This window comes from Hermetia illucens, chromosome 3 (genome assembly GCF_905115235.1).
Source record: "Hermetia illucens chromosome 3, iHerIll2.2.curated.20191125, whole genome shotgun sequence".
NCBI lineage: Eukaryota > Metazoa > Arthropoda > Insecta > Diptera > Stratiomyidae > Hermetia > Hermetia illucens.
Window position 1 is genome coordinate 81,634,162 of NC_051851.1, and position 27,449 is coordinate 81,661,610.

General features: G+C 39.6%; 1 protein-coding gene across 1 annotated transcript in view; it reads right to left on the minus strand.

Annotated features, from left to right (window-relative positions):
- Positions 1–26,262, minus strand: part of LOC119652052 (alpha-2 adrenergic receptor) — a 343,866-nt gene extending 317,604 nt beyond the window's left edge. The window contains exon 1 of the mRNA XM_038055988.1: positions 25,543–26,262. Within this exon, the coding sequence (XP_037911916.1) occupies positions 25,543–26,262 (720 nt within the window). The remainder of the gene's footprint in view (positions 1–25,542) is intronic.
- Between the last annotated feature and the right edge of the window lie 1,187 nt (positions 26,263–27,449).

Sequence of the window (27,449 nt, forward strand, 5' to 3'; positions counted from 1 at the left end):
TATATAGTGGGCCGCTTTGTCTTCGCGTGCAGAGGAGGTAACGTTGCCTAATTTTGCAGACAACCTGGCAACCTGGGTGGTATTTGCGATAAATTTCGAGGATTGCAGACACTTGGATGTAATGATCGGTGGCAACTTGACCTTCAAGAGGTGATTATTGTATGGGTGATGAAATCAATCCTGCTAGACGTGACTCTTTCCTAGAGAGTGAACCGAAGGAGAGCTAGTTCGGCCAATGAGCACAGCACCGCATGAGGTACCGTGTACTGTTGCGAAAATGTTTCCATTGGATCATCTAATGAATGAGCAGCACTATCTCTATCAGAGAAGGAAAGCAGCGGATGTGGCTACAAAATTCCTCCAACGGTAGGATAATTCCGGAAAAGGTTACTGGACTGATACACTGATCCTGTGAATTGAGGGATGGGTCGAACGAAAACATGGAGAATTGAATTATCATGTAGCACAGTTTCTTATGGGGACCGGCGGCAACAATATTTGGATTGCTTAGAGTTGGACGAGTTCCCCGACCCAAAACGTAGTTGTCGTACCCCATAATCTTGTGAAGAAGCAAATTAGAAGGCGCCACACGCAACAATAAGTGCGGTACAAGAAAAACGCCGAGAACTGAATTGTATCAGTAATTTTATGGTGTTGGTGTAGACCATGAATGTGCATGTAATATTTCAGGTTGGTCAGACAGGGACGTAGGGAAGGTGGGAAAGTTTCAGTGACGGAGAGTCGCACACACTGATTCAAACTGCCGCCGTGGCGTCTATAGCATGGAAATTAAACGATAAACAGAAGTCAAGTACCTAAGAATTAGACTCGATCAGAAGCTACTCTGAAAAACGCATAATTGATAATTTGCAAATTTTTAATGGTAAAGTCAAATATTATCTGGACAGATAATAAGAAATTCGGTGCACCAGTCGGAGCAAGCTATACAAATTTTAAAAATTGGCTTGTGTATGTATCACTTGCACTATGAAGTTATCCCTAACAGCACCCTTCAGGTCCTCCGGTATATTCTCATATGCCGACGCAATCATTGTCTGGAATCCCGAATTACCAGGGGAGAAACGCGTTTCTCACGGCGAAGGGGTCATTGGCCCATGGAAAACTTACTTCACATCAGCGTGATTTGATGTGCCTACTTTAATCGCCAAAGGAGCAATACAGGGTAGAATACTACGATTCCGACTGATAGTCGGGATGCTATTAAGGTACTTAGTTCCAACCAGGTGAATTCTGGGCCGGTATGGGAATCCCTTAATAAACTGAATAAGTTACATAATAAAGTGTGGCCGATATTAGATAAGTAGGCAGAAAAGAGTTGGAGCCCCATTATATAGACAAGAAGCCTTTCTTTGAATCGTAAAGGGGCTCACTAAAAAATGAAAAGGAAAGCTTCAGAGCCTTCCGATTGTATGAGAAATACTCACTGTAGGCTAAATTACCACCTAGGGAAGCCAGAGATATCTGAGCCACAATCTGCAGGTTCTTAGGGTGTGTGATGAATACTTCATACGTATTCTGGGATAATATTCAGAATTTACCCAAAGTAGGTTAAGGCACCTGGGAGAATACATAATAATAGATACTAAACAAACATTTAGAAGTAGGAGGAATCTATAAATTTCTTAATATTGATAGATATACTATAGCCTTTAGGGAGGGTAGCATAGTTTGTTTAGAGCCCAATGCAACTTATCTTAATGCAATTAATATTAAATCGTCTGTGCAAAAGCCCCATTGCCAAGAAAAGAAAACATATGTATACATTTTGGCAAGTATTTCAAATCATCGGACCAAAGCGAGATAGAGAAGGAACTGGGAGCAGAAATCCCAACCCAGAAAGTAAGAAAAACTGCCAACAGTACAAAGTAATGGCATACGAAGGATACAAAGCTTACTTCAAAGAATTCAAATAATCTGCGACCTTTTGTGTATAAAAAACAGAAGCTTTGAGGTTCATACCGCACTGAGTGCATCCTTTGTAGCGCGAACTACTCACTACGTGATCCCAACAAGATAAAAGCATCTTTCCAAAATTCAATTTCATGAGGTAATTTCATTTCAGGAAAACAACCGGTACGCTGGAGTCGCGTACATTTCCGCGTTCTCACAGCGGTTGCATTGTATTTCACGTGATTTATATTAGGCGAACTACTCGAAACGGAACACAAAACGAACAATTACAGCAACTTTCACCGCCATATATGTGTGTACATTCATATTTCAAACTTTCCGACGCTCGTGCCGCAGGAACAATTCATTAGGCACTGAAAAAACATAACTGAAATTTCAGCCTTCCTCAAATTCAATTACGCGCGCTGTCTTTTATGAAAATTTGATAACTAATTTTCATTAAGTCTAAGTATATGCTGTTACGCGGAGTGGGTGCAAAGTTCCGTGTTCGTAATTTCTTTCCCCCAAAAGTGAAATTCTCTTAAGCGAAGCGAACAAAACAACAAGCAAAAGGGAAACCCTTTGGTGGAAAAAAGTTTGTAGCGCTCATATTCAGACTTACGTAGGAAACGGAAAAGGGAAACGCGAAACGCCTTGGAGAACATTTCTATGCATGGCAGTGAACCTTTTGCAGTTGATGAGATACTCGCCACCGTTACCACGTAATCTGTAATCTTCTTACGTTTTATGCTACTTAGATACTTTTTTCTTAGAATTTTTTATGCTCGGGTTTGCCTATTGTTTCCTACGGGGCGTTAGGAATAATGAATAATAGAAAAGCTTGAAGAGGTTATATCCTCGCAGGGCGGATTTGAGATTCGTACCTATCTGCTCGCAAAATTAGAATTGAAAGTGGTTACTACTGCGGAAGACACTTCGTATATGGATACCTACATATGTACTTCTAAAAAGCCCGCATGCTGTAAGCGGTCCGTCCATTTCTTCAGCTTTAAATGTTAAACCGAAAATAATCCTCAATTCTCAGAATCTTATTATCAGAGCTCCGGTGCCCTAATAAAAGTTTTGGTTTGTTTTTCAAAGCATTATCCATTTACCCTAGTCGCCGCCTACATAGGTCTTGCCCCGATTTCAGTAGGGGTTTAAGCTGGGTTCAAAACGAAAAAGCAAAAGGGAGGAGTCTCAACCATTAACGATTAATGTATACGATTAGCACCGCTGCGCCATCCCTTCCTCAGTAATTTCTCGTCCTTTTCTACTTCAGAATGTGTCCTCCGTGTTTTCTAGGAAAAAGCCAGCCCAAGAACCTGGAATAAAATACGAGGAGAAGCTTCAAACCCTTCGAAAATATCTGCTTGGTTGCTTCTATTTTCTACCGGAAAATGTTTTTTCAGAGACTTTCCCTAAGCGTACGATACGCGCTTTCATATTGTGCCCACCCTGCCTCTCTGTTGGTATTTTTTTACGTTCAGCCACGCTAGAGTGCTGTTTTAATTTTTCGCTTCTCAGGCATTTCGATTTTCCCAAAACTGATTTTCCCTTCCTATCTCGCAAGGGAAAGTTTAAATTGAACAATATTCGAAGTACACCTTGGCGAATATTCGCTGTATTTGACTTTTGAAAACGATATTACAGCAATTGCGGATGCTTTTATGACGGAACAAACTCGAGTGGAGATCCATGTGAGCTTTCATTTAATGGAAGGATAATCGCTTTTCAAAACGACACGCATGAAATCATGTGAATGCACGCATGAATGAGAGGCATATGTATTTTGTGAGCTACATGCACAATTACGGCTGACATTTCCGACGAGATATACGGACGGACATATGGAGGCTATCAGCAAGTTGTACTTGAACGAGGGAGCACTTTAAAACCTGCTGTAAAACAACATATGTACATACGTGTAAAGTGCCTGAAGGATATCTTTGAAGCGCTGCATCATTTATGAGTGAAGTAACGCTGCGTATGCAGCTTTTGAGCGAATAAGGTACAAAAAACTGTGTTAAACTTCATGTTTCTATAAGAGAGTGGAAATGTTATCTTAACCTTTATACTTACTTTCTATCTTTCTGCACAAACATATAGGAGAACATGCATACTTTGCATGCATACACGCAAGCTAGTGTGACTTTTGATGTTTTCAGACCGAGCGTTTTGAGTTTGTTAAGCGAGCACTATACCTCTGTGCTCGAGAGCTTGGTAGATTTAAAAAACTATTGGCAGCGATAATACGCTTTATCTAAATATTTCTCTATTTTACTGGTTTCGTAACTCAATTAACGCGTTGGTTATTGACTTTCCGAAAGGAAGCTAGCTTCGCTCTAATATATAATACATGAAACATAAAATTCTATGATCTCTCTTGTAGAGAGAAACTGGGACTGATGTATATTATGCAGGCTAAAAACATTGTTAAATTCAGGTGAAAACGAATTGAAAATAAAGCTACCTAAGACAGACTGTCACCTGACACTCCTCTTCCGACTATAGCATAAACACAAGGATGATTGCCTTTTACAATTCAATGTATTCTTCCCTGTATTCTTCAGCCAATAAAGGGGGATCATATCTTGGCGCAGAAGCGACACTCGGACGAAGTAGATCCTCCATAATCACCACGTCTGAGTGTGAGTCCCGAGTCAGATCTTTTAAGAGTATTCCGATTCACCCCACTACTGGGATCAGCTTTGTGGTCGATGGCAAAGGTGTGGACATAAGCAATTTAACTCCGTCATTCTCCAAGATATGCTCAGCTGATCGGAGCCATTTCCTCAGTAAGGATATTATCTTGGTTGAATCTTCCACAATGTGTTTTCTCTATGCGATATTTGATCAACTTAAGATTAAATTGTCCAACAAAGAACTGGAAGGACTGTTGAACAGAAAGAGCGTGAATGCCAGGCAAGGTGGGTGCATTTTTAGGAAGATAAATAAATGCAAGCAGCATGCAAATTTTCAAATTGTACTTGTACCGAAATGTCAATAACGCCTCGAATAAGGACTGACCTCACTTCAGCGTCCATTGGCTAGCGAAAGCGGACTATGATTGGTTTCTAGACTGTCCGCACGAAACATTCTTTGGCTCAGAACCGTTACTGATTTCTGCAACTTCCACCGTCTGATCATTGGTGGTATATCGTTCTGGAAGAGAGATTCCCATAAGAGAGTTTCAACTGACCGGCAATTCCGTATTGCGTTCGCCGCTTCTCACAGGGTTGGGAACTGATACCCACGAAGTTCAACATCAATCGTTTGTATGATCCAGCTGTCACTGGACAGTGAGAGAGCTGTCTTGCTAATCGGATGGCAGATACTCTGAGTAACCCACTTGAGAATGTCGTTGAGCATTGGGCCGCCATTGAAAATGCTCATTCCTCGGTTGCCACGCCGACTACGTTCTGAAAGGGCCGCAATTCGGCCTAACTGTGGAATCGTGGAAGTATAATAGATCGATTAACGGAACGGGTTGAAGGCTCTATTGACTGCTATGAGTTTCGCAAACACTTTAAGCAGTGACACGGTGACTTTAAACTCCACGGATATACACATTTTAAATTGAAGACAGTACGAATCAAGATTGGAGCCCACTAGGCTAGATTGGTACCGTAGAGGACTCTCCGAACTATAGCACAGGTTGCAAAAATGACCGCTTTTTGCACCTCCATGTACAGCCCGGCTCTTAGATCAAGCATTTTCGGCGCTTTATGTATATTTTGCGGAACTAATCCCGTCGCTAAAATTACCACAGAGACTACTTCGATCTTTTGTAGTCTCCAAGCCTGCTTCTTATCGTCCGCCAAGGGCCCGTAGTTCCGGATATTTTCGCGTTTTCGAGCAGTGTTTCGGTCCAACGGTATGGTTACATCGATTATGAAGCACGTTCGTTCTTCCTTGAAAAGCAAAACTAGATCGGGTGTATTGTGATTAACACTGTCGTCCTTGGCAATAGTGTGCCCACAGTAGTTTGTCCCGATCATTTTCCAAGATTCTCTGTGGAGTATACTTATAATAAGGATGGTAGGTTGCACTAAGTTAAACTTCAACGAAAGGTTTTGATGGAGAATCTTGTATACGGAGTTATCAAGGCTGGTGTACTCGGTAGTGCTCAACATCCTGCATCTAGATGCTATGCGCTGTTGCATAGTTGCATAACCTACAACTACAATTGGTGAAGAATGTACCGTTTATAATATTTTATTGGGAGCAAAAAAAATGGTACACCATTAGGTAACCATTTGTTGGAGGCTTCGATGTCAATACCTGACAACAACAAATTTTTTATATGACTGCCGTGAATGGGTTTGTCTGATGTAATTGGCTAGAGAAAGAAAGAAAGAGAGAAAGTAAAACTCACAAAGAGAATGTACTTGATTAAGGACAATATTTTTAAATCAAGTACCCCCCTTCCTCCCTGGTGGCGTGGGATAGTGACCCTCAGTTTTTCGGCAGCTCTATTGCGCATAATGCTGTTCGCTACTACCCTTACCCGTCTGTTGACAGATTTTAAATCCGTATTACTGCATTGTATTACACCGAAAGTAAATACAAAGACGGGAATGGCGAAGGTGTTGATTGCCATGATTTTATTTTTCCCGAGCAGCTCAGTTTAAAGCATAACCTACAGATGCTGTTCAAATTCCCTCTCAATATACATTAAATCGCTAAATGTACATGTTTGACTTGGAATCCGTATTTGCTTTTATACAGAAGAAGGGATAATGGATTCAGAGAGAGTCAGCTCGGAAGATGCCAGGCGTGATTGGTATCTCTCCTGATGTTTGTGAGGATATCGATAGCTTCGTGAGCCAATTCTTCATCACTGTTCTGTGGAGAAAAACGACATTCGGGTTGATTTTGTACAAGCGTAACAATTGCAGCAACCACGAATGTGATATTTCGTCAAAAGCTGATCTAAAATCGATGTAGGCTGTCGAGATATTTCGTTTTTGGTAGACTGTCCACCACAGCTACTGTATTGATTATCATATAAGCAGTTCTTTACTCGGGAGTCTTTTGCGCATCTTTTTTGCTTCTCAGCTACCAATTTATGAACATCAAGATGTTTTGAGATGTTCGCGCACAGAACTGACGTGAAGACCTTGTAGATGGTAGAAAGAAAAGTAATTGGTCGACATTGTGACAAGTAAGAGACACCCTGTTCCTTGGTGATGAGAGAAGTTATCTCCTTGGTGAAAAACGCTGGAACTAATTTAGGATCGGCAATCATCTGATTAAAATGATTTGCCATTACCCCGTGAGTACTCTTGAACCATTTTAGCCAGAAGTTGTGAATCTTATCAACTCCTGGCGTCTTCCAATTACCTGTCTTTTCAAGGCTACTTCTACGTTAGATTCAGTTACCTCAGGCATGGTCATTTCGGCGAGGGGCTCGCATGAACGTTTAAGATGTTGGAGCTACAGTGCCTGTAAATTGAAACGGCTGGCTTCGCCCCAAACCCTTCTCCTTCTGCCTGGTCCAGATCGAGGTTGTTTTCACGGACTGATTTTGAGGGATTTTTATAGAATCCCCCAAGGTGTTGTCTGTCCTTCGCTGGAAGCTCTTTTGAAACCTACGTATGCGATTGGAGCATACGGCAAGTTCAGCGCCTCGAGGATTCTTCGATTGGAACATCATTGGACAGATGTTAGTTATCAAGGATGTTGAAAACGCATCTGTGCACTCTTGGTGATGGATGTTCAAGAGATGTTTACGTGACACGACCAATCTCCTCTCTCAACTTTTCCACCCTTTTGTTGAGTCGAAATACCCAGACCGGTAAATTCGGTAAAATGACGACGAATATAAGCTAGCAACGGAACGGAAGAACGCTGCATACCGAGTAAGGTCGCATTCTCAAAGAACGCGGGCACGCAGAGACTTATCTTGAACTCCGGCGAGGGGAAGAGCGACTTCGCAGACGGAAAAGGTAGCCTGGCAGAACCAACATGTCTGTGAACTCGAAATGCACAGGGAGCAACCGCACCAGGCTCGCAAGGTCTACTAACAAGTCAGCAGGATGAAGCCTTATACACCTCGAAGCTCATCCTGCCTAAACAAAGAGGGATCTTATTTCCGACAGAATGGGAATATTGGAGCAATGGGTTGATTATTTTGATGAACTACTGAACAACCAGAACATAGGCGAGTTGGAGGTCTCATCAACTGAAGACGACGGACAAATACTGCCACCACCAAGTATAGGACAAACAGTCCGTGCAATTCATCGGCTCAAAAATCATAAGTTGCCAGGAGCCGAGGCGACCAATTACACCAAGTGGTTCATCAGCTTATACTGAAGGTGTGGGACAGCGAATCAATGCCTGACGACTGGCAAAGAGGCATTATCTGTCTCATACACGAGAAGGGAGATATCACGCAGACCAATACGCTCAGAAGACCATTGGCCCATACCAAAGAGGCTTCACTCCAGGCAAATCAGTAGCAGATCAGATTTTCTCTCTCCGGCAAGCGATGGACATCAGTTGCACGATCGTTTCATCGACTTTAAGGCCGCCTATAATAGTATAGCCAGGGTAAAAGTGTACACGGCCCTAAGAGAATTCGGTATCCCGACGAAATTGATAAGACTGACTGGGGTGTCCCTGACAAATGTACGAGGCCAGATAAAAGCAGCAGGATCACTCTCAAGACCATTCGAAATCAACAACGGTCTAAGACGAGGGGATGCCCGATCATGCGTCTTATTTCACCTGGCCCTGGTGAAGGTGATTTGTGATGCTGAGGTAAATGCAATAGGTACGATTCTCTTTAAGCCTACCTAACTACTGGCCTACGCTGACGATATTGACATCATGGGAAGAACTACCCCAGACTTACACCGCCTTCATCCAGATTTAGCAGGCGGCGCATAATTTTGGGTTGCACACCAGTGAAGGCAAGACAAAATATATGGTGGCAACATCCGCACCGAATACCAACCAACCAGCAACATCAAACCGCACTGGTCAAGTGGAAAGAATAAAGATAGGAGACTACAACTTTGAGAGCGTTGATAACTTCTCCTATCTAGGGTCGAAAATGACAACCGATAACAGCTACGATGATGAAATCCGCGCACGGTTGTTGTTAACCAACAGAGCCTAGTTCAGCTTACAAAAACTGTTCAGCTCGAAACGTCTCACCATAGGGCCAAAGCTCTTACTGTGCAAGACAATGATCTTGCCAGTCCTCATGTATTGCGCAAGCCATCTTGCGATATTCGTAGCTGACCCGGTGGGCCGTGTCACCATCCGCCAGCCATGACACGCATCTGGTAGCATGCAGCTCTGCGTTTGCAAGTCAGTTCAGATTAACCTGGAACGCCAGTTGTTGGCTCATGGGTGGAACGAACCCATGACCTTCATGTTATCAGTATTATCATATATATATATAATTTGTTGTTTAATTTAATTTCGATATCGATATATAAACACGACGAAAAAAACATAAAGAATGACCTTTTCTGATTATAATGTCAATTCAAGATATTCCCAAAAATCAAATATCAACAGAAACAAACCCATATGAAGCCTAATTGTACTTGTGACAAATCAAACAAGTGCCCTTCAAAGTCATATCAATCAACATAAATAAGTAATTGCCATCCCGCGGACTCCCAAGGTCGAAAGTAGACTCTGTCAGTATATTTTGCTGCTTCCAGTTTTTTAATGCTTGATGAAACTCATATAATTTTCCGAGGAGAAAGTTTACCTTGAAAGCAATTTCTTCTAAAAATAGTCCTGGAAGTGAATGTTGATATTTCCATATCGAAGTGCGTCATCAATTATCCACTAATGATTTATATAAACAATTACACAATTCATCCCAATACCAATATCGCTAATGCTGCGTCATTGAGAGAAAAACCTAGGGGGCCTCATTGGAATCGAAGCGATGAATTTTCGTGCCGACTTAATAAATTAACTTGACCTACAACACTCTGTCAACAATTTTCACCAAAAGTGATAAATGATGATGACCACGAATCTCATTGCCGAATGTTTAACATTTCCTATACAATAATCAAAGCTGGGAGGATATTTCTTCTCTCCTTATCATTATCGCAGAAAAGAACTCATCTGGAAATAATATTTGATCAATAGAGAAAAATCTGGAGTAATTTGAATTGTTTGAGAGTCGTAGATGGATGGATGAGTAAATGAAGAATGTCATATTGAAAGTGAAGAGAAAAGAGCGTTATAATGCGTAATTTTGCAAGTAATATTAACGGGTAAAAGGGAAAGTATAATGAGGAAAGTCTGAGACGAAAATACCAGCCAGAATGTGAGGCTAGTCGAAAATCTATGTAGAGTTGCATTGGAATCTACCAATCAAAACAATTTTATCTTTACAATATCGAACATGGCTTTCCAATGTGACTCTTGGGTGTAATTGACTAATATCGACGAATATTATTGGGAGAGGAAGGTGAAGGGTGGTATGCATCTCAGGACATCATGACAATGGAAAAAATGGCCAGGAACTTAGAACCCGAAAGGTACGCCCACGGTTCAGGACTAGCACCTCTAGAATACTCACTAAACAGGTCCGTGCGGGAAGGGAAATTATTAATTCGAATGCACACTATTTTTGAAGGTTTTTGTAGTCCATAAGAATTTTGCCATTGCAAATTTCAGACCAATTAATGAAAGAATTGGGGTGCTTCCAGCGAAAATTAAATTTTTCAATATTTGGCAAATCAACGCATCCACCAAAACCGATTCAATAAAATACAAATTTTACAGTCGCCTTAAGTCAGTATTTGATCCATTGCACTTGAATGGCGCGTGCTCCTTCTCGGCTTTTTTAAAGTAAAAATCGAAAAGAACCTAGTTCAACTACTGAGGACCAAAGCCTCCCCGATATAACTTATGAGAATGGTAGAAAGCTCATGGAATTCGCTGACCATGTCCTAAGTGAGAAGGAACCTACATTAAACGTCCTTAATGTGTATTGATACCGCGAGGCGAATTTCGGCAGCGACAGCGTTAGAGCAAGGTGCCTATGTCGGATAGTGCATGATACGAGTAGCAGACTCGTCCTGGCTATCAGGTTCGATATTGAAAATCTGCAGAACCCAAGAATGACAACGCAATATCCCGGAAGACAATATCTTTCAGGCACTAAAGTGAAGCCGATAGCGTTGAGGTGAATTTGAGTCATCTAAAAGAAATAGCCAATATAACAGACCGAAAAGGAAACCACGCGGTAAGAACCTCAGCACAAAATGAAGGATTTGAACAATATCAGGAGCAAACTACAAGTCAAACGAGACGAATACGCAGAATTAATACATGCCGCTGACAAAATGTGCGGAGAGAAGAATAATTTTCAAAGACATAATTTACCATCCGTTCACAGCTTCATGAAAAAAATGACGGGGAATCCAACAGAAAATTACATTTGACAGGGATGAAGTTATGAAACTCATTGACGCATATGAACAAGTCGGGAAACTGGAAGCTAAATGCTTCAACTATGAAAGGTTTTGTGTATTGAATATATAAGCATATTTAAGTTGGCATTTGTCAAACCATTCGCTTTAGTATGATACTCACATTTAAAGTCTTAGAATGCAAGAAATTTCCACGAAAGTGAAAATTTCAAACACAGTAACTCTGGGAGTAATAATGCGCTTTCCACCAAATTAGTATCATGCTTTATAGTATAGCCTATATTACTGATGATTCTAGAATAAACCTAAGGGCGCTTCCCCGTCCATTTATAGAAAATAAATTATTATTTATTTAAGCAGATATCGGTACGGGGATCATCACATTTCTTTTCAGATATTTGAGTTGGGTTGTTTCTGAGAACGACCCCTTCAAGTAACTGAGCCTTTTCGGACCAAATTTAGGGGGTTTTCCAGGTAAATTTATCAAATATGGTAATATACTATTATCAACGTTATTTCAGTAGATGTCGGAATGGGATACATTTTGAGGCCAAGTTTTTTTGTAGATGAATCGTTGTGGAGATTTCATATTTTTCAGTTGGATAGGTTTCGAAAACGGGACCTGTTTCACTTTCTGTAGGTCACATTTGGAGCCCTCACGAAATTTAGTAACAATCGGTTCAGCCGTTTTCGAGTAAATCGGGTGTGACAGACAGACATCGATTCGAATAAGGTTTTGTTTCACACAAAAAATTAAGAAGGGAACACTGAAAATTCTTACATTGGAAAATATTTTTTTAAACAAAATTTTAAAAATAAATAATTGAGTTAATTAAACTTATAATTTTGTTAAATATTATAATATCTTAATGATAAATAATTTCTAAAATAGTCTCTGAATCCCAATTCAACAATAAACATTTTTTAGAGATTTGTGCCAAATTATGTTCATATATAGGTGCGGCTTAGTAAAGTAAATAAATTACATTCAGCATGTATGTTCATCTGATCATCTGCTTATTTCCTGGCTCATCCCAAATTTCACCCAATATGCGGCCGATAGCCTAGCCCAGCAGTTAGGGAACACCCTTTACAAACTGGACTAGCCGGCCAACAGAATGCTGACCTTTGGATGCCGAGCCTCAACCAACAACATAACAATTCAGCAATGATATCTTCTGTTAAGGAATGTCCTAGCCAATCGATTAGATGAGATACAGTTTCATTGTATTTGCCAGAATTTTCCGATGGATCTTGCGCGCGGTTTTTTATCAGCACTTCAGCCAATTAAAAGGTCCTTGAGTTGAACTACCTACTTGTCAGTAATAGTAGAAGGTCGACTAAACTTAGATGTATTTTATTTTACGCTATAATCTATATTATTGAAAAATTTTATGGCTTGGGGCAAACTTAAGGGAGTTTCCAGTCAATTTCAGAAAAAAACATAGCAATACATTATATATTATTAACAACTTTATTTGTGTAGCAACCGGTATGAAGGGTATTTTGACCTAAGCCTAAAGACTGTATGAGAGCAGCTTCGTGCTTTTGTTTACATTTTTCAGTCAGGTTTTTTCTAAGAACGGGTAAGTGAAAGAAATAATATTTATTTGACAAAGAGACAAGACAAAGAGGGAAATCTGCCTATGCCTAGAACATCATTGGCCCATACCAACGAGGCTTCACTCCAGGCAAATCAACGACAAATGAAATTTTTTCTCTGCGGCAAGCGATGGAGAAACTGTTGGAATATGGACATCAGTTGCGGCCAAGGTAAAACTGTACACGGCAATGAGGGAATTCGGTATCCCAACCAAATCAATAAGACTGACAAAGCTGACCCTGACCAATGTGCGAGGCCATGTAAAAGCAGCAGGATCATTCTCAACACCATTCAACATCAACAACGGTCTAAGAAAAGGGGATGCTCTATCATGCGTCCTTTTCAACCTGATCCTGGAGAAAGTGATTCGCGATGCAGACGTAAATGCCTACGCTGACGATATTGACATTATGGGAAGAACAACCGGAGATATATAGTCTACCGTCATCCAGATCGAGCAGGCGGCGCGAATTCTCGGGCTGCATATTAATGAAGGCAAGATGAAGTACAGGGTGGAAACGTGCGCGCCAAAAACCATTGAACGAATAACATCGAATCGCCCTGGTCAAACGAGAGGAATAAAAATAGGAGACTACAGCGTTGAGATCGTTGAAAATTTCTCCTCTCTAGGGTTGAAAATCAGAACCGATAACATCTATCACGATGAAATCCGCGTACCGTTGTTGGCAGCCAACAGAGCCTATTTCAGCTTACAAAAAACTGTTCCGCTCGAACCGGATCATCATATTGTCAAAGTTTTTTCTGTACAGACTATGATCTTGACAGTCATTATGTATTCTTCGGAAACCCGGCTTCTTTGCAAAAAAGTTACGAACTTTCGGCCACGTTCGCGAGAATAATTCTCCGAAGAATTTTAGCCCCCTACATGAGGATGGACAATTTCGTAGTCTACATAACGGCAAAATCTACGAGCGATACCACGACTGTCTGGTTGTGATGGGCAGGCCCTTTATTGTGTATGGATGAGGATGATCCAGCCGGAAAGTCTATAAGGGCAATATCTATGGTAGAAAAAGAAGATGAGGCTGACCCTGCCTGAGATGGAGGAATGGCGTACGTCAGGACGCCAGACGGCTTTTAGGGATATCGAATTGGTGGACCTCGGCGTAAAGCCTGGACTTCCTTATTAAGTCAGGCCTAGACCGGATACCGGTTGTTGCGCCGCTGATGATGATGACATACCTGAGAATACAAAATATTCCGCCAGCATCAAGCTACACATATGTACATACATATCAACGAGATAAATACTGTGTTCATTTTAAATAAACAAACATTGTCTATTACCACATGACGATGAACACATAATATATGTATATGTGATTGGCCTGTGGCACTTTTTGGGGAAAACATGTTGACCCCTTACTCCCTTATCTTTCATCCAATATCAGAAATAAGATTTCGGAAAGTACTAACTGAGCCCTCTCATTTAATACTGCGCAAGACCATATTATATGAAAAAAAATTACACCCCCGTTTGTATGTATTGGGAGCCCCTCTTCAAACTCAACACAAAACGGTACCACACGCGGCCTGTAAAGGGGCATACAACACATGATTTCGCCAAATTTCGTAGCAATTGATTCAGCCCTTTCCAGTAACAGACAGACAGACAGACATTGAACCGATTTTGATTTGATTTTGTTTAACACAAAACTTAAAAAATAGCTTTGAAACACGATAATGAAGTATTTGGGAAGGTTACGTATATGAAGTTGTTCGGCACAGTGGAGACACAATTACAGATTACAGATTAAAATCGTCCAGATTAAATCAAAGCCATCACGTGACGTTACCTAATATTACCAGACAAGAGAGAAATTATTAAAGAAGAAACAAGAACCAAGGAACCCAGTAAAGGATAACAGGGTTGGAGTGTCTTACATACACGTAATTATAACCTCGCTCACTCTTTCAAAACCTTTCTAACCAAGGTAAATTAGCCTGAAGAACAACCTAACAAACGTCACTGATAAATTGACTGTAGGGCAACGAAGGATTGAAGTTTCATAGATTCCAACTAAATTTTACACAGAGATATAGACCCGAAGGCAAGACCGAAAGTACCCAAGCACTCCTCGCTCGATTCCTAAACAATGATGTGATATTTCCTGGCTGTACACACCGCTTTGAAGTCCCTTTTCTGCCCGAGTTAGTTAGCGGTATTCAAAACTATCCAAATAATTTCTTCTTTCTCTTGTTTCTTTTCTTTGAATTCTCTTTCAGATGAATTGTTAATTTCCAAAATCGCTTTAAGTTCTTGGACTCACCAACCTTGATATCGTGAAGAAGCGAAGACACCCGTTCTCCATACATTTCATTCCTCTTTCTCTAATTCCATACAATTACCGAAGTACAGATTTTCAAAAAGAAATACATTTTTCTGATTGTCTGATTTTTGATCTTTGGAATGGATAAGTCTGAATTTGAAAAGAAAAATCCTCAATTTGCAATTTGACAGGGAAAACCTATATAAATAGTTAGATAATACCAGCACAAACAGAAAGAGTAAATGACTTCTGTGGTCCGGGCGCCTTGATATATAGTGCTTCACTAACAACCACGGACGGAGTACTCAATAAGAAATGTTTATTAAGAAACTGAAATAATGTGCAATATAAATCGAGATTACCGAAATGACTGTAGATATTAGACGGAAGGATCAATTTCCTAAGAAAAGGCATAGCGAGATTAATCAATTACTAAAAAATCAATTTGTCTCATTAAGTAAGTAGTTAAGTAATTTTAGTTTTTGCTAACAACGAAGTACCAAGCCTGATACCCTAAAGAACAAACATATACTACTTCGGCCTAGTTTAGGACTGAAAGTCCTGGGTGTTTAACGTGAGTACCTGCCGTGTAGGCCTAATCCCACGGTCCTCTTCGTGCATGGATTGATTTTGGGACCACAATCAAATACCAGTGGATGCGAGGCCTATCTAACACCTCTAAGGGGTACGGCACCCGAGTTGTACACCGCAACTCCCTCTGAGCTCCGAGGAGCTCTGCCCGCCATGTAAGCATAACCATAAACACCATGAAACTCCCACTAGGGGGCCAACCGCAAATAACCGGGCAGAGAACATATCCTCCAGGAATTCTCCTGGAGCATATGCTCTCAGAGCGCCGTCCCGGTTCCCATGCTACCAGATAATCTCCGGTGAAGTTTCGTGACCGAAGGCACTTCAGAGTCGCTTGCAGACTCGGGTCTGATCGCTCTCCTCGAATACGTGAACCTAGTTTAGGACTGAACATACGACGGATTTCACTTCAATATAATTCGCACCTATGTCGTCTTTGTGATTATATATAAATGGAGCGATTACCACCTGCTCCCAAAACATAGGCGAGGCAGTGTTTAATGAGTTACCTCTGGACGAATCTGTCCCACATTTTTCCAAAAACTTTAGCATTTAACTAAAACAAGTCGGGACACCGGTAGCTGGACGTTTCAGGTACCAAAGGTTTTGTGTATTTCTTAGTACGTAGCACGTAATATATGCATATATTATGTGAGAATATCCACTTTCGGATGATATTGACATTCATAGTCTTGAATTTGCAAGGAATCGACAACTTTGACGTATTATAACTTTGTTAATAATTCTGCGATTTTCACCAAACTTGGTGAAATCATGCTCTATTTTATACTTTATATTATTCCATGGCGCTAGCATGAACTTAAGGGGGTTTTGCAGCCAATTACTAAAAATAATAGTAATATACTATTATTAACTTTATTTGCACAGATATCAGTATGGAAGGTGTTTCGGAGCCTAGGCACCATATAGTGGCAGCATCCTGACTTTTTTCAGATTTTTCGGCTTGGTAGTTTCTGAGAATGGCCCCTTAAATGAATGATCACTTTCAACCCCCCGCACTCCGCACCTTTCTAACAAATGTAAAAACCAAGACCCGCTTCGAAAAGTACTAACCGAGAACTTTAATTTGATACCCCACATGGCTATACTTGATGAAAAAAAATGTACACCCCCCTTTTGCATGTATGAGGACCCCCCATTAAATTCGCCGGAAAAGGATGTAACTCACTGTATGCGTGAGCGTTCACAGTTCCCACTTTTCCACCAAAATCTTCACAGCCTCATATGTATCAACATCTGAACAGAAAGAACATTCTCACGAAGAAACTGAAGGGATGTTTGAAAAATTCACTATCGTATAAAGACCAACCTATCATTGTTCAAGTTTTATTGCTTTTCCACATTTATTGCTAATATAAGTGGGTACCTTCATAATCCAAGCAATGAAAATATGGAGAACAGTAATGTATTCAAACCACAGGAAGGATAAGCATAAAAGAATTAAGATCCCAATACGTTACCGGATATCTCAAGGTGACTTTAGTTTTGTCTCGCGGTGACAAAACTACCAACCAAACAACCAAATATGGCTTCAGTAATAAAGCCAATAGCTGGTAACACGTGTTACTTAAATCGTCTACTATATCTGTCCTGAATCTCTATGGTGCGACTAAAAGTCAACCTTCTGAAGCCAATTGGAATATTTTCTAGTAACATAGAATACTTTTGGGCCATAATAATGTCGAAAAATTAGGATAATAAGGGAAACGTCATCCGAGGAGACACATCAAATGAGATCAACTAATATCCAAAAAATACAAAGCATTGAGTGGTGTAGATATTTATGGCTATTCCAAAGTAACCGTACAGATAATAAGACGGAGAAAAAAGAAATCACCATCGATTTCCAAAGACATCTAGGCTCAATGGAAGAAACCGAATACAGACAACTAATTCCTATAGAATAGGGATCATCCAGGAAAGAAAAACTCACCTTCAGGTCTTACAAAGGAAAATTCGTACTTTAAGGACGAAGTATATTTGTCACTATCGACAAAACTGCCTGGAACGTATGATAATTTCAGGAAGGCGGTTTGATTGATAAGGGAGCATGAATGACAAGATTATAATGAAAATTAGGAGCAACTTTCAAGGAAAGCAAAAGTATCCGGATAAAGCAATTAGATTAAGATGAGAAGCTTACCCCGATTATCCTGAGAGATCGAACTCCATTGGGGAATACGAACACTAACCAGGAAAAGAAGACCTATCCAAAGAGTGTTTCTAAAGGATATTAATCATCTTGATGATAACAACTCTAGGTCTTACTTGCGGTGGGTTATACTCAATGATGTCTCGAAAATAATACATTTTCAACTTCTATAACAAAACAGGTTTGCACCTTCAAGAGTTAGATAATGAAAGTACAATACTGAAACAGCGTAAGAAAATCCAGGTAGTTGGTATTATAGAAGGATTTATATGGCCATATAATTGATCAGATATCGTTTTAGTAGATAAATACAACATCGCTAACGTTTTCGATGCTTTTATGCCATTGAACAAAATTATTCAAAGCATCGATTTGTACGTAGAACTCCAAAAGAGATCCGAATCATGATCATCATCATCGTTAACACTTTTGAGTGCTTATATTATTCTCCAGCAATTTTTGAACCAAATTGAAATTTAACTAATTCGGATTCAAAAGTAATTGTTTCGAAACTTGGTTTGCTAGATATTTCTGAATTACAATTTGGATTAACATTTTTATTACTATATAAATTGGGTCATATAACTGGCGTGCGTTTGAAAAGTGACCTTTCTGGCTACATTTTTAGTCCAAACAGTTCTGCAATTCGTCGCTCCTGCAAAGGGTTATATTGGTTTAAAAATCAGTGAGATACTCGTAGATATCCGAAGAAGCATGTTTTCTAGGGTTTTGTGTGAAAACAGCTGAACTGATTATCACGAAATTTGGTTAGAAGGTGCGGTCTGTGAATTCTTTTACGTATAGTAAGTGGCGCCATTTGCTGTTGAGTTTCAAGAGGGGCTCCGCATATATGCGAAAGGGGATGGGAAATTGTTTTTTTTTTTTTGCCGAATCTAAACAACCAAATACATTCCGATTCAAAATCTGCACAAAATAAATTATTAGTAGAATATTACCATTTCGAAATTCACCGGTAACCCCGAAGTAAGTTTATAAATTTAAACTTTGGCAACATTTAGGCGATTATATAGGACATAGTTCTGAAAATTGTTTATTCATTTAGCATGAATACAATATTTATCATCATCATCAACGGCGCAACAACCGGTATCCGGTCTAGGCCTGCCTTAATAAGGAACTTCAGACATCCCGGTTTTGCGCCGAGGTACACCAATTCGATATCCCTAAAAGCTGTCTGTCGTCCTGGCCCACGCCATCGCTCCATCTTAGGCAGGGTCTGCCTCGTCTTCTTTTCCTACCATAGATATTGCCCTTATAGACTTTCCGGGTGGGATCATCTTCATCCATACGGATTAAGTGACCCGCCCACCGTAACCTATTGAGCCGGATTTTATCCACAACCGGACGGTCATGGTATCGCTCATAGATTTCGTCATTGTGTAGGCTACGGAATGGTCCATCCTCATGTAGGGGGCCAAAAATTCTTCGGAGGATTCTTCTCTCGAACGCGGCCAAGAGTTCGCAATTTTTCTTGCTAAGAACCCAAGTTTCCGAGGAATACATGAGGACTGGCAAGATCATAGTCTTGCACAGGAAGAGCTTTGACCCTATGGTGAGATGTTTCGAGCGAAACAGTTTCTGTAAATAGACTCTGTTGGCTGACAACAACCGTGCGCGGATTTAATCATCGTAACTGTAATGGGTTGCGATTTTCGACCCTAGAGAGGAGAAATTGTCAACGGTCTCAAAGTTGTATTCCCCTATCCTTATTCTTGTTCGTGCTTGTGTTTGACCAGTGCGGTTTGATGTTGTTGTATTTATATATATATATATATATTTATGCCTTCGATATGTATGTACATATGGTATCTCGGAGTTTGGGAAAATCTAAAAGATGGCTATGTACGAATGGAAAGTAAAATAAACACAAAACCTTTATGCCCTAGGCAACCAGCTTCCGGGATTCCGACTTGTTCCCTATAGAAAGTTCGAAAACGCTGTAAAAATATGCCGAAGAATCTGTTAAGTGTCAGGAAACAACGGGCGCATTAAACATGACCGTTTGGGATCATCTGAGAGGAGCACGCTAAACTTCCACATGGATTCACGGAAAAAAAATTGAGTGGCAGAATTACCATCAGTGAAATGTTACTGAATCCCCACGAAATTGAACCGTTTTTGAAGCGAATCATTACGAGAGATAAACAAGTCGGAATACCGGAAGCTCGCGCTTCGGGTATAAAGGTTTTGTGTTCATCTTATGTAAGAAATTTCAACGCACATTTCTATATCCGTATATAGCTACAAATCCAACATAATCCTTTATATTTTTCCAAAATACGAGACATACGTACACATTACGCTCACCCCAAACAAACAAACTACCTATTTCCGAATACTGTACACATATAGGCACGTATATAAATTGATCGTACCCATATTTCCGATTTACTTCTATCTATCTGAATTAGGTACTACTCGCAAAGTTCATTAGCACGCATATACTATATACCTACATACAGACATGTCTGGTTGGAGTAATTGATATTCACATACAAATGATTAAAAAACTAAAACAAAATAATTCTTTGCGACCCCATCCATAACAACTCATTTCGTTGTGGTATTGACGGAATGATATGTGATGATGACGTCATGCGGGTTGTAGAGTGCACGAAATTCACAAAAAATGGTAAAGTTTTACCCCCTATAACTTTGTTAGTAATAATTGGATTTTCTTCATGTTCTTCATTATACGCATGCTAAATTTTGTACTTCTGGGATGAGCATAAGGGGGGGTGCCGGGTAAATTTCTAAAATGTGGGAATATACTATTATTAACTTTATTTGTGCAGATATCGGAACCGGATATATTTTGAGATTTCGTAGAGATGCATCACTGTGATTTTTTTCAGATTTTTCGGTTGGATAGGTTCTGAGAACGAAACCTGTTACACTTTTTGGGGGTCATATTTTGAGCCCTCACTCCCCTATGTTTCACCCAATATCAAATATTGAACCAGTTTCGAAAAGTACTAATTGAGACCTTTGATACCCCATATGGCTACATTCTGTGAAAAAAAAATTTGCACCCTCTATTCACATGTATGGGGAGCCCCCTCTTGGACTTGACACAATATGGCGCCACTTACTGCATGTAAAGGGAACACCAGATTACATACTCTCACCAATTTTCGTGATAATCGGTGTAGCCGTTTCCGAATAAATCGGGTGTGACAGACAGTCAGACAGACAGACAGACAGACAGACAGACAGACGGACAGACAGACACCGTCTCGATTCTAATAAGGTTTGTTTCACACAAAACCTTAAAAATTTATTAAATACGAGAAAAGGGATCGGAAGTCATCATGATCTATAAACGACTTGCCCTAATTGAGGGCAAGCAAGATTATGTTCTGCGTTGAGTGGGCCTAGAAGGGAATTGACCATTACGAACTGCTACAGCATGGCAAAACAATCAATTAGGTCTTCAACTTGGCACAACTCGACGGTTTAAACGAAGTAATCTAGAAAGATCGGCCAGAGTTGGTTATAAGTAGATTACAAATTGAACAAAGCTAGCCTATTCCTTTGGTGTACTGACACCTGGAATAAGTAGAATCCGGAAATGAAATCAAGATGGTAATAATCCTTCAAGAATAATTTACCCTTTGATAATTATAGTATACATCAATTAATTTAGTACATCAAACTGTCATATAAACGGTAAATTTTAGGATGCGTTGCTCATCTAGGCGTTTCACCATTGCGTCTGGTATTAGGTATTCTCTCAGGTGTATTTTTGCCAATTTCCAAAAGTGCCGGACATTGTCCTAGATTCTCAACGAAGGTGTTTTAGCTCCTCCCCCCTCCGAAGAATCTGCAGATATCTCAAGTTTGTCCGATTGGTAGATTATCCTCAAGTGGCCTATGTATATTCTCACAATAATCCTGAAACAAATTGACCCGCTGCTGAGAAAAAGCAATATTTTCACTGCCAGTTTGTCAATAGAATTTCTTTACATGGAACCTACGAGGGAAAAGTGCCCATGTAAACATTTTTCGAGACGTTACTCTATATTTTTATCTTTTTTATTTATTTATTTAATTCAAATATATATATTATATAACAAACAGAAAGGTTCCAAGACGATATTGTACACAAGAAGAAGAAAAAAATACAGTGCGGAAGCTTACACATTTCAAACCATAATGAGAAATGGCCAACCATTCTTGCTTAGCAATTCCAAGCTCTATTGTGGAGGGTAAGCAGCTGTCCATTAGGTCATGGAATAGTTTACAAAGCAGACATGCATCACGACACGGTAAGAAATGCAACACGATGGAGGTAGTATAAATGGGCAAGATCCTTTTCAAAAAGCAGAAAGGGCGTAAACCTCCTTTAAACTGATTCAATTGCATGAAGGTCGACGGTAAGGGCGCTATAATATTGAAGCATACTCCAGAATATTGCAAATGGAGGAGTTTAACAGAATGACTGATGACTGAATATCTTTGAAGTGGTAAGAAAGCGAAGAACAAAGCCAACACCGACGATCGAAGCCACTTTATGTCAAGATCTTTATAAGAGAGTAACTAATAACTAATAATAAACAGGTGACGGGGACGGAGATTTCAGGGGAAAAACTAACGCAAACATTTGCTGACACTAAGCGTCAACTATGCAGAGTGTGAGAGACAAAATAAGCTAGAAACCAGAAGCTCGATGCTTCAGGTATGAAGGGGCTTGTTGATTTTTTACGAGAGAATGTTTAGGTACACGATAGTTCTATTCATACATAGCTGGTAGTATATATACAATGAATATACTCGATATTTAATTCGATATTATACCGGCAGTTTATCCCTTAGGAAGTAATAATTTGAGGCTTACTATAATTTTGTTAATAACGGTAGAATTTTCACTAGACTTTCCAACATGATGCTTTATGTTAATTCTTATATTGCGGCAAAATTTCACAGATTTGAGATCAATTTAAGGGGTCTCCACAGAAAATATATGTACGTGATAATATACGTACTATTATTAACTCTGTTTGAGCAGATATCGAAATAATAGGTAGAACAAAAGCTTAAAAAGAACTTAAAGATACTACTTAGACTTTCGCATAAGTAAGAACTTAACGAGGAGAGAACTAACAGTTTGAGGCCATACGAACTGCACCTTAGACGAGAAGGGTATGGTTAGCTTAGTCAACAATTTTGGGGGAAATTAGTGTAAATTGTTTGCATGTCTTTTCTTCTATTGACATTAGTAGAACTGCCACCAAATTTTCCAATATGATGGCTATTAAAACCGATATTATTGCAAAATTTTACGGACTCAAGAGCAACTGAAGAAGGATTCGTAGTAAATTTACAAAATATAAGCATATAGTGTTATTAACTTTATCGGAGCGGATATCATGACGGAGAGAATTTTGAGAGCTAGATGCATACGCATGGACCAACATATTGTTTTTCAGTTGTGTGATTTCTGAATGTAGGTCCTTTAAAGTATTCACTTTTTTCTAGCCCAATACGCTCCCATTTCAAAGCTAAGATCTGCTGTGAAAAGCACTCCTTCGAGGCCTTCCATTTGATATAAAACACATGCTTGGTAAAAAACAAATTTGCATCCTTTTTAGGATATATTGGGACCTCCTTAAATTCAATTAGGAACAGTGTAATTCACCGCGTGCTTGACGGTCCCTTCCACCGAATGCTGTGTCGATATGTGTACACGTTTCAGAGAAAAATGCGTTTGAGAGACAGAGGCAGGCAGACGGATGGGCAGACAGACAGTGAACCGATTTTAATAAACCTGTCGATGAAAAATTCGACAATGGCGACGATTCAAAGACGAATGAAGGAGCATATGGTAGAAGAGTATCGAATTTATCGGGACAGGGATAAGAAGGTAAGGAGGTGGTAAATTTAATTGCGGAGAAACTCATAATCAGAATTACCCGAAAATGAAATACAATAGTCTAATATTATCGTGGAAACAAACGGAGCAGTGTTCATAAAATCGGGAAATTTGGACATGTAACCAGAAGGGCTTAAATTCATTACGCTCAAGAGAGCCCTCAATATTTGATAGACACTCCGAATAGCGTTCCTGATTAAAATTTTTGTGGCTTTAAACTAGGTTAGATCGACTGCACTGCCTATTCGATGCAATTTTAGCCGAGACCGATGTTCGCACGTAAAGAATCATGAATTTCTCCTGTGAACCAAACCGGATATCTTTGCAGCTTAAAATATGACGTGAAATGAGAACAAAGCATGGGAACAGATTTTCCAAACAGTCATAAACTGCAGAGTCAGCCTAAATGCAGTAAACTTGGAGTTGGTCTACTCTGCGGAAGTTGAATCTTAAAGCCATACGACTTCAAGAGGGGAATGGTGATCAATTTTAAGCTAAGAGAGAAACGAAACAATGAAGACCACATACAGTTTTATTTATTTAGCTATTTTGGTTTCTCTAATTGAATGATCCCAAATCGTGTTACTCTGTCAAACAACTCTTTAAAAAATATTCGAGTGAGGAAAGGAAGAACTAAGTACCTTACTCACTTCTTCGAACTGGCTAGCAAAGTGGCAGAAAAGTGGATTTCAAAAGACTCTTCGCTAAAATTACATTTAGGTGTTGGTGGACCTAAACGGTCAAAACATCCCACTTATTTGGTTAATTGAATTGCTCTGACATCGTTCTTGGCAATGATCAAACTCCTTTCATAACAATCTGTTTAAATTGTGCATACATTCATCTATAGTATCTCTATCTATAGCACACTTGAAGCTGTAGATGAGGAACCGCCTGGTACCCCCCTTCAACATCAATTGATACTCAAAATAAATTGCAGTAGTTTCAAATTTATCAATTCCCTGAGGACAAACAATTGTGTTATGACATGGAAAATTATTCAATGACATCCGCCAGCAATTCGTGTTGAATAATTTCATTTCTCATCAGCATCCCCTCTCCCATATTTATATAAATTCCCAATCAATTTCATACTTCATATATTAATCATTTTATGCCGGCTTTAGGTACACTCTGCCAATCGATGATTTTGCAAATCTTGTAGAGACAATATTATCGGGTCTAAAAATAAATTCATCTAAAACAACACTGACGTCGATCCGAGGAAAATAGAACACCAAAAGTGAAAAGTGGGAGGTAGGCATGAAAATCAACAGTATCTTTCCATCCTGGAAGAGTCCACGTGAAGGAATGTCAGTAACAACAAGACAAAGGAGTGAACATAGAAGGCAAATTGCGATGTTCAAGTTGTGCGTCAAATTAAATTATGAATAGCTGACAGAATTTGATGCCGCACTAGTGCGTTGTCAGGTTTAGATATTTGATTGGATCACTTGACGGAGGATCCGAAGATGGTAAGGTTTTCATCAGCAGAATGCACAGGTGCGAACCAAATAATTTAAAATAACATCAGGTTAGAACTTAGTTAAATCTGGCACTATTTCGAAAACATGTTTAGATCCTTTAGCAGTAGAAGCAAACAAGAAAGTGTTAGGTTCAGGTCAATGTTCTTGAACTAGGAAATTGGCGAATGGACTCACCTCACATTGCGGCAACTCTCCGTCCGGTCGTTTCACCTTCCACCCTAGCAGTGGGGGTATGCATATTAATCCCGACATTATCCAAACGGCCGCTATCATTACCGCCGCTCTCGCAGGAGTTCTTGATTTCAAATATTCAACAGCCTTAGTTATACTCCAATATCGATCCAAGGATATTAAGCACAAATTCATAATGGATGCTGTACACAAAAGGACATCCATTGCTGAATGTATATCACACCACCAACTACCGAATATCCAATAACCCATCAGCTCATTAGCCAGCGAGAAGGGCATAATGATGAGGCCTAAGAAAAAATCCGCAACGGCCAGCGACGCGATGAACCAATTTTGAATATTCTTTAAGGACTTCTCTGTTGCTATGGCGATTATCACCAACATATTGCCGACAACAATGATTATCATTAAAATCGTAACGACAATCGATGCGATAACGATATGCGTTAGGGTGTAGCCGCTGGGGTACGTTCCGTTGAAGTATGTGGGGGTGAAATTCGTGTTAGTAACATTGTATAGGAACAGGCTGTCGTTAGCCATTCCGGTCGAGCCGGCCGCTGTAACCGAGTGGATTGTATGTGCAACGGACAGATTTTGCATATCTGCTGCATTGAACAAGGCCAGGAACTCGTCCGTTGTGATGTTGTTATAGTTGTACCGGACCGCCGTGTTAGCGTTTGATTGTTGCTGCCCGCCTTCCATCTTGGCATGGGATTTTCCGCTGATTTTGTCACTTTAATTGTTTAAATTTAATTTCGAATTGGTTATAGCTACTTGGTTTAGATATCTTCCACTAATTCAAATTTACTTTAAAAAATCTTGAATGTATTGCTTATCGAGTGAAACGAGTTATCTTTATTTATCTACACACTTAAGTTTGATTAAATTTTACTCGAGAATTGGTTACTTATCTTATTATTTGTATTTACTAAGAATGTTTCATCTACCGAGAAGTAACAAATTTTATTTTCTTCCTGCGTCTCTTTCCTTTTCTTCTATTTATACTTGGTCCCATAAAATTCACGAAGGGTTTGGAAATTTATTGGTTGAAAATAACTTTACGCGATTTGTTGTTTTTCATTTAGAATTAGTGGTTAGCATATTGAGTTGCTACTAACGTGAGACTATCACTACTTCATACTTTCACCTCAGATCTGGCTACACCTGTGCACAGAGGGCATCTACCTTTGATCTTTTCTTCCGGCCTACTTCTAGCATTCCAAACGAGGTTACTTTACGCAAATTTCATAATATTTTAGTATTACACACTACGTTACAGTAACAATGACATTATTTTCCCTAAAACTACTTTATTTGATTTACGATTTGTTAGATAGCGACTTTTGCTCTGGGGGTTAATTATATTTTCTATTAAATGATTCCTTCATCTAAGTTGGTTTTGATTATTTAGTTACCCGTTTTTCCGACTGTTTTCACCAAATTTGAATTTGGGAAATTTCGCTAATATCGAATTGAAATAATTTCTCAAGAAACAGTTCCAGCAAATACTGAACGAAAACATAGACAATTTATTAAAGATTTAGTTGCTTCTATATTTTACGATATTACAGTTACACTTTCCTATATTAATTATTTGTTAAGATTTCTTGAATTTCTAATGTTGACATATTACTACAAGACTTTGAGAAAGGTATGCGGTGCAAGAACTTTTGCTTACGACGATGGTAGCACATCAAACGTGGGGAAGTTCAAAATGTTGGCACGTCCGACCAATTTTCCCTCTCTCACCGAGGGCATTGTTTCAAAAATTCTTTCCTGATGCCTTGTGGTGTTTTACATTGTTATAAAGTTTCAAGTTTCGCTTCCGTTGCCGAAATGGGGCACATGAACAAAAGCCAGCTGCCTTGAACATTATTCATGTTCAAGTT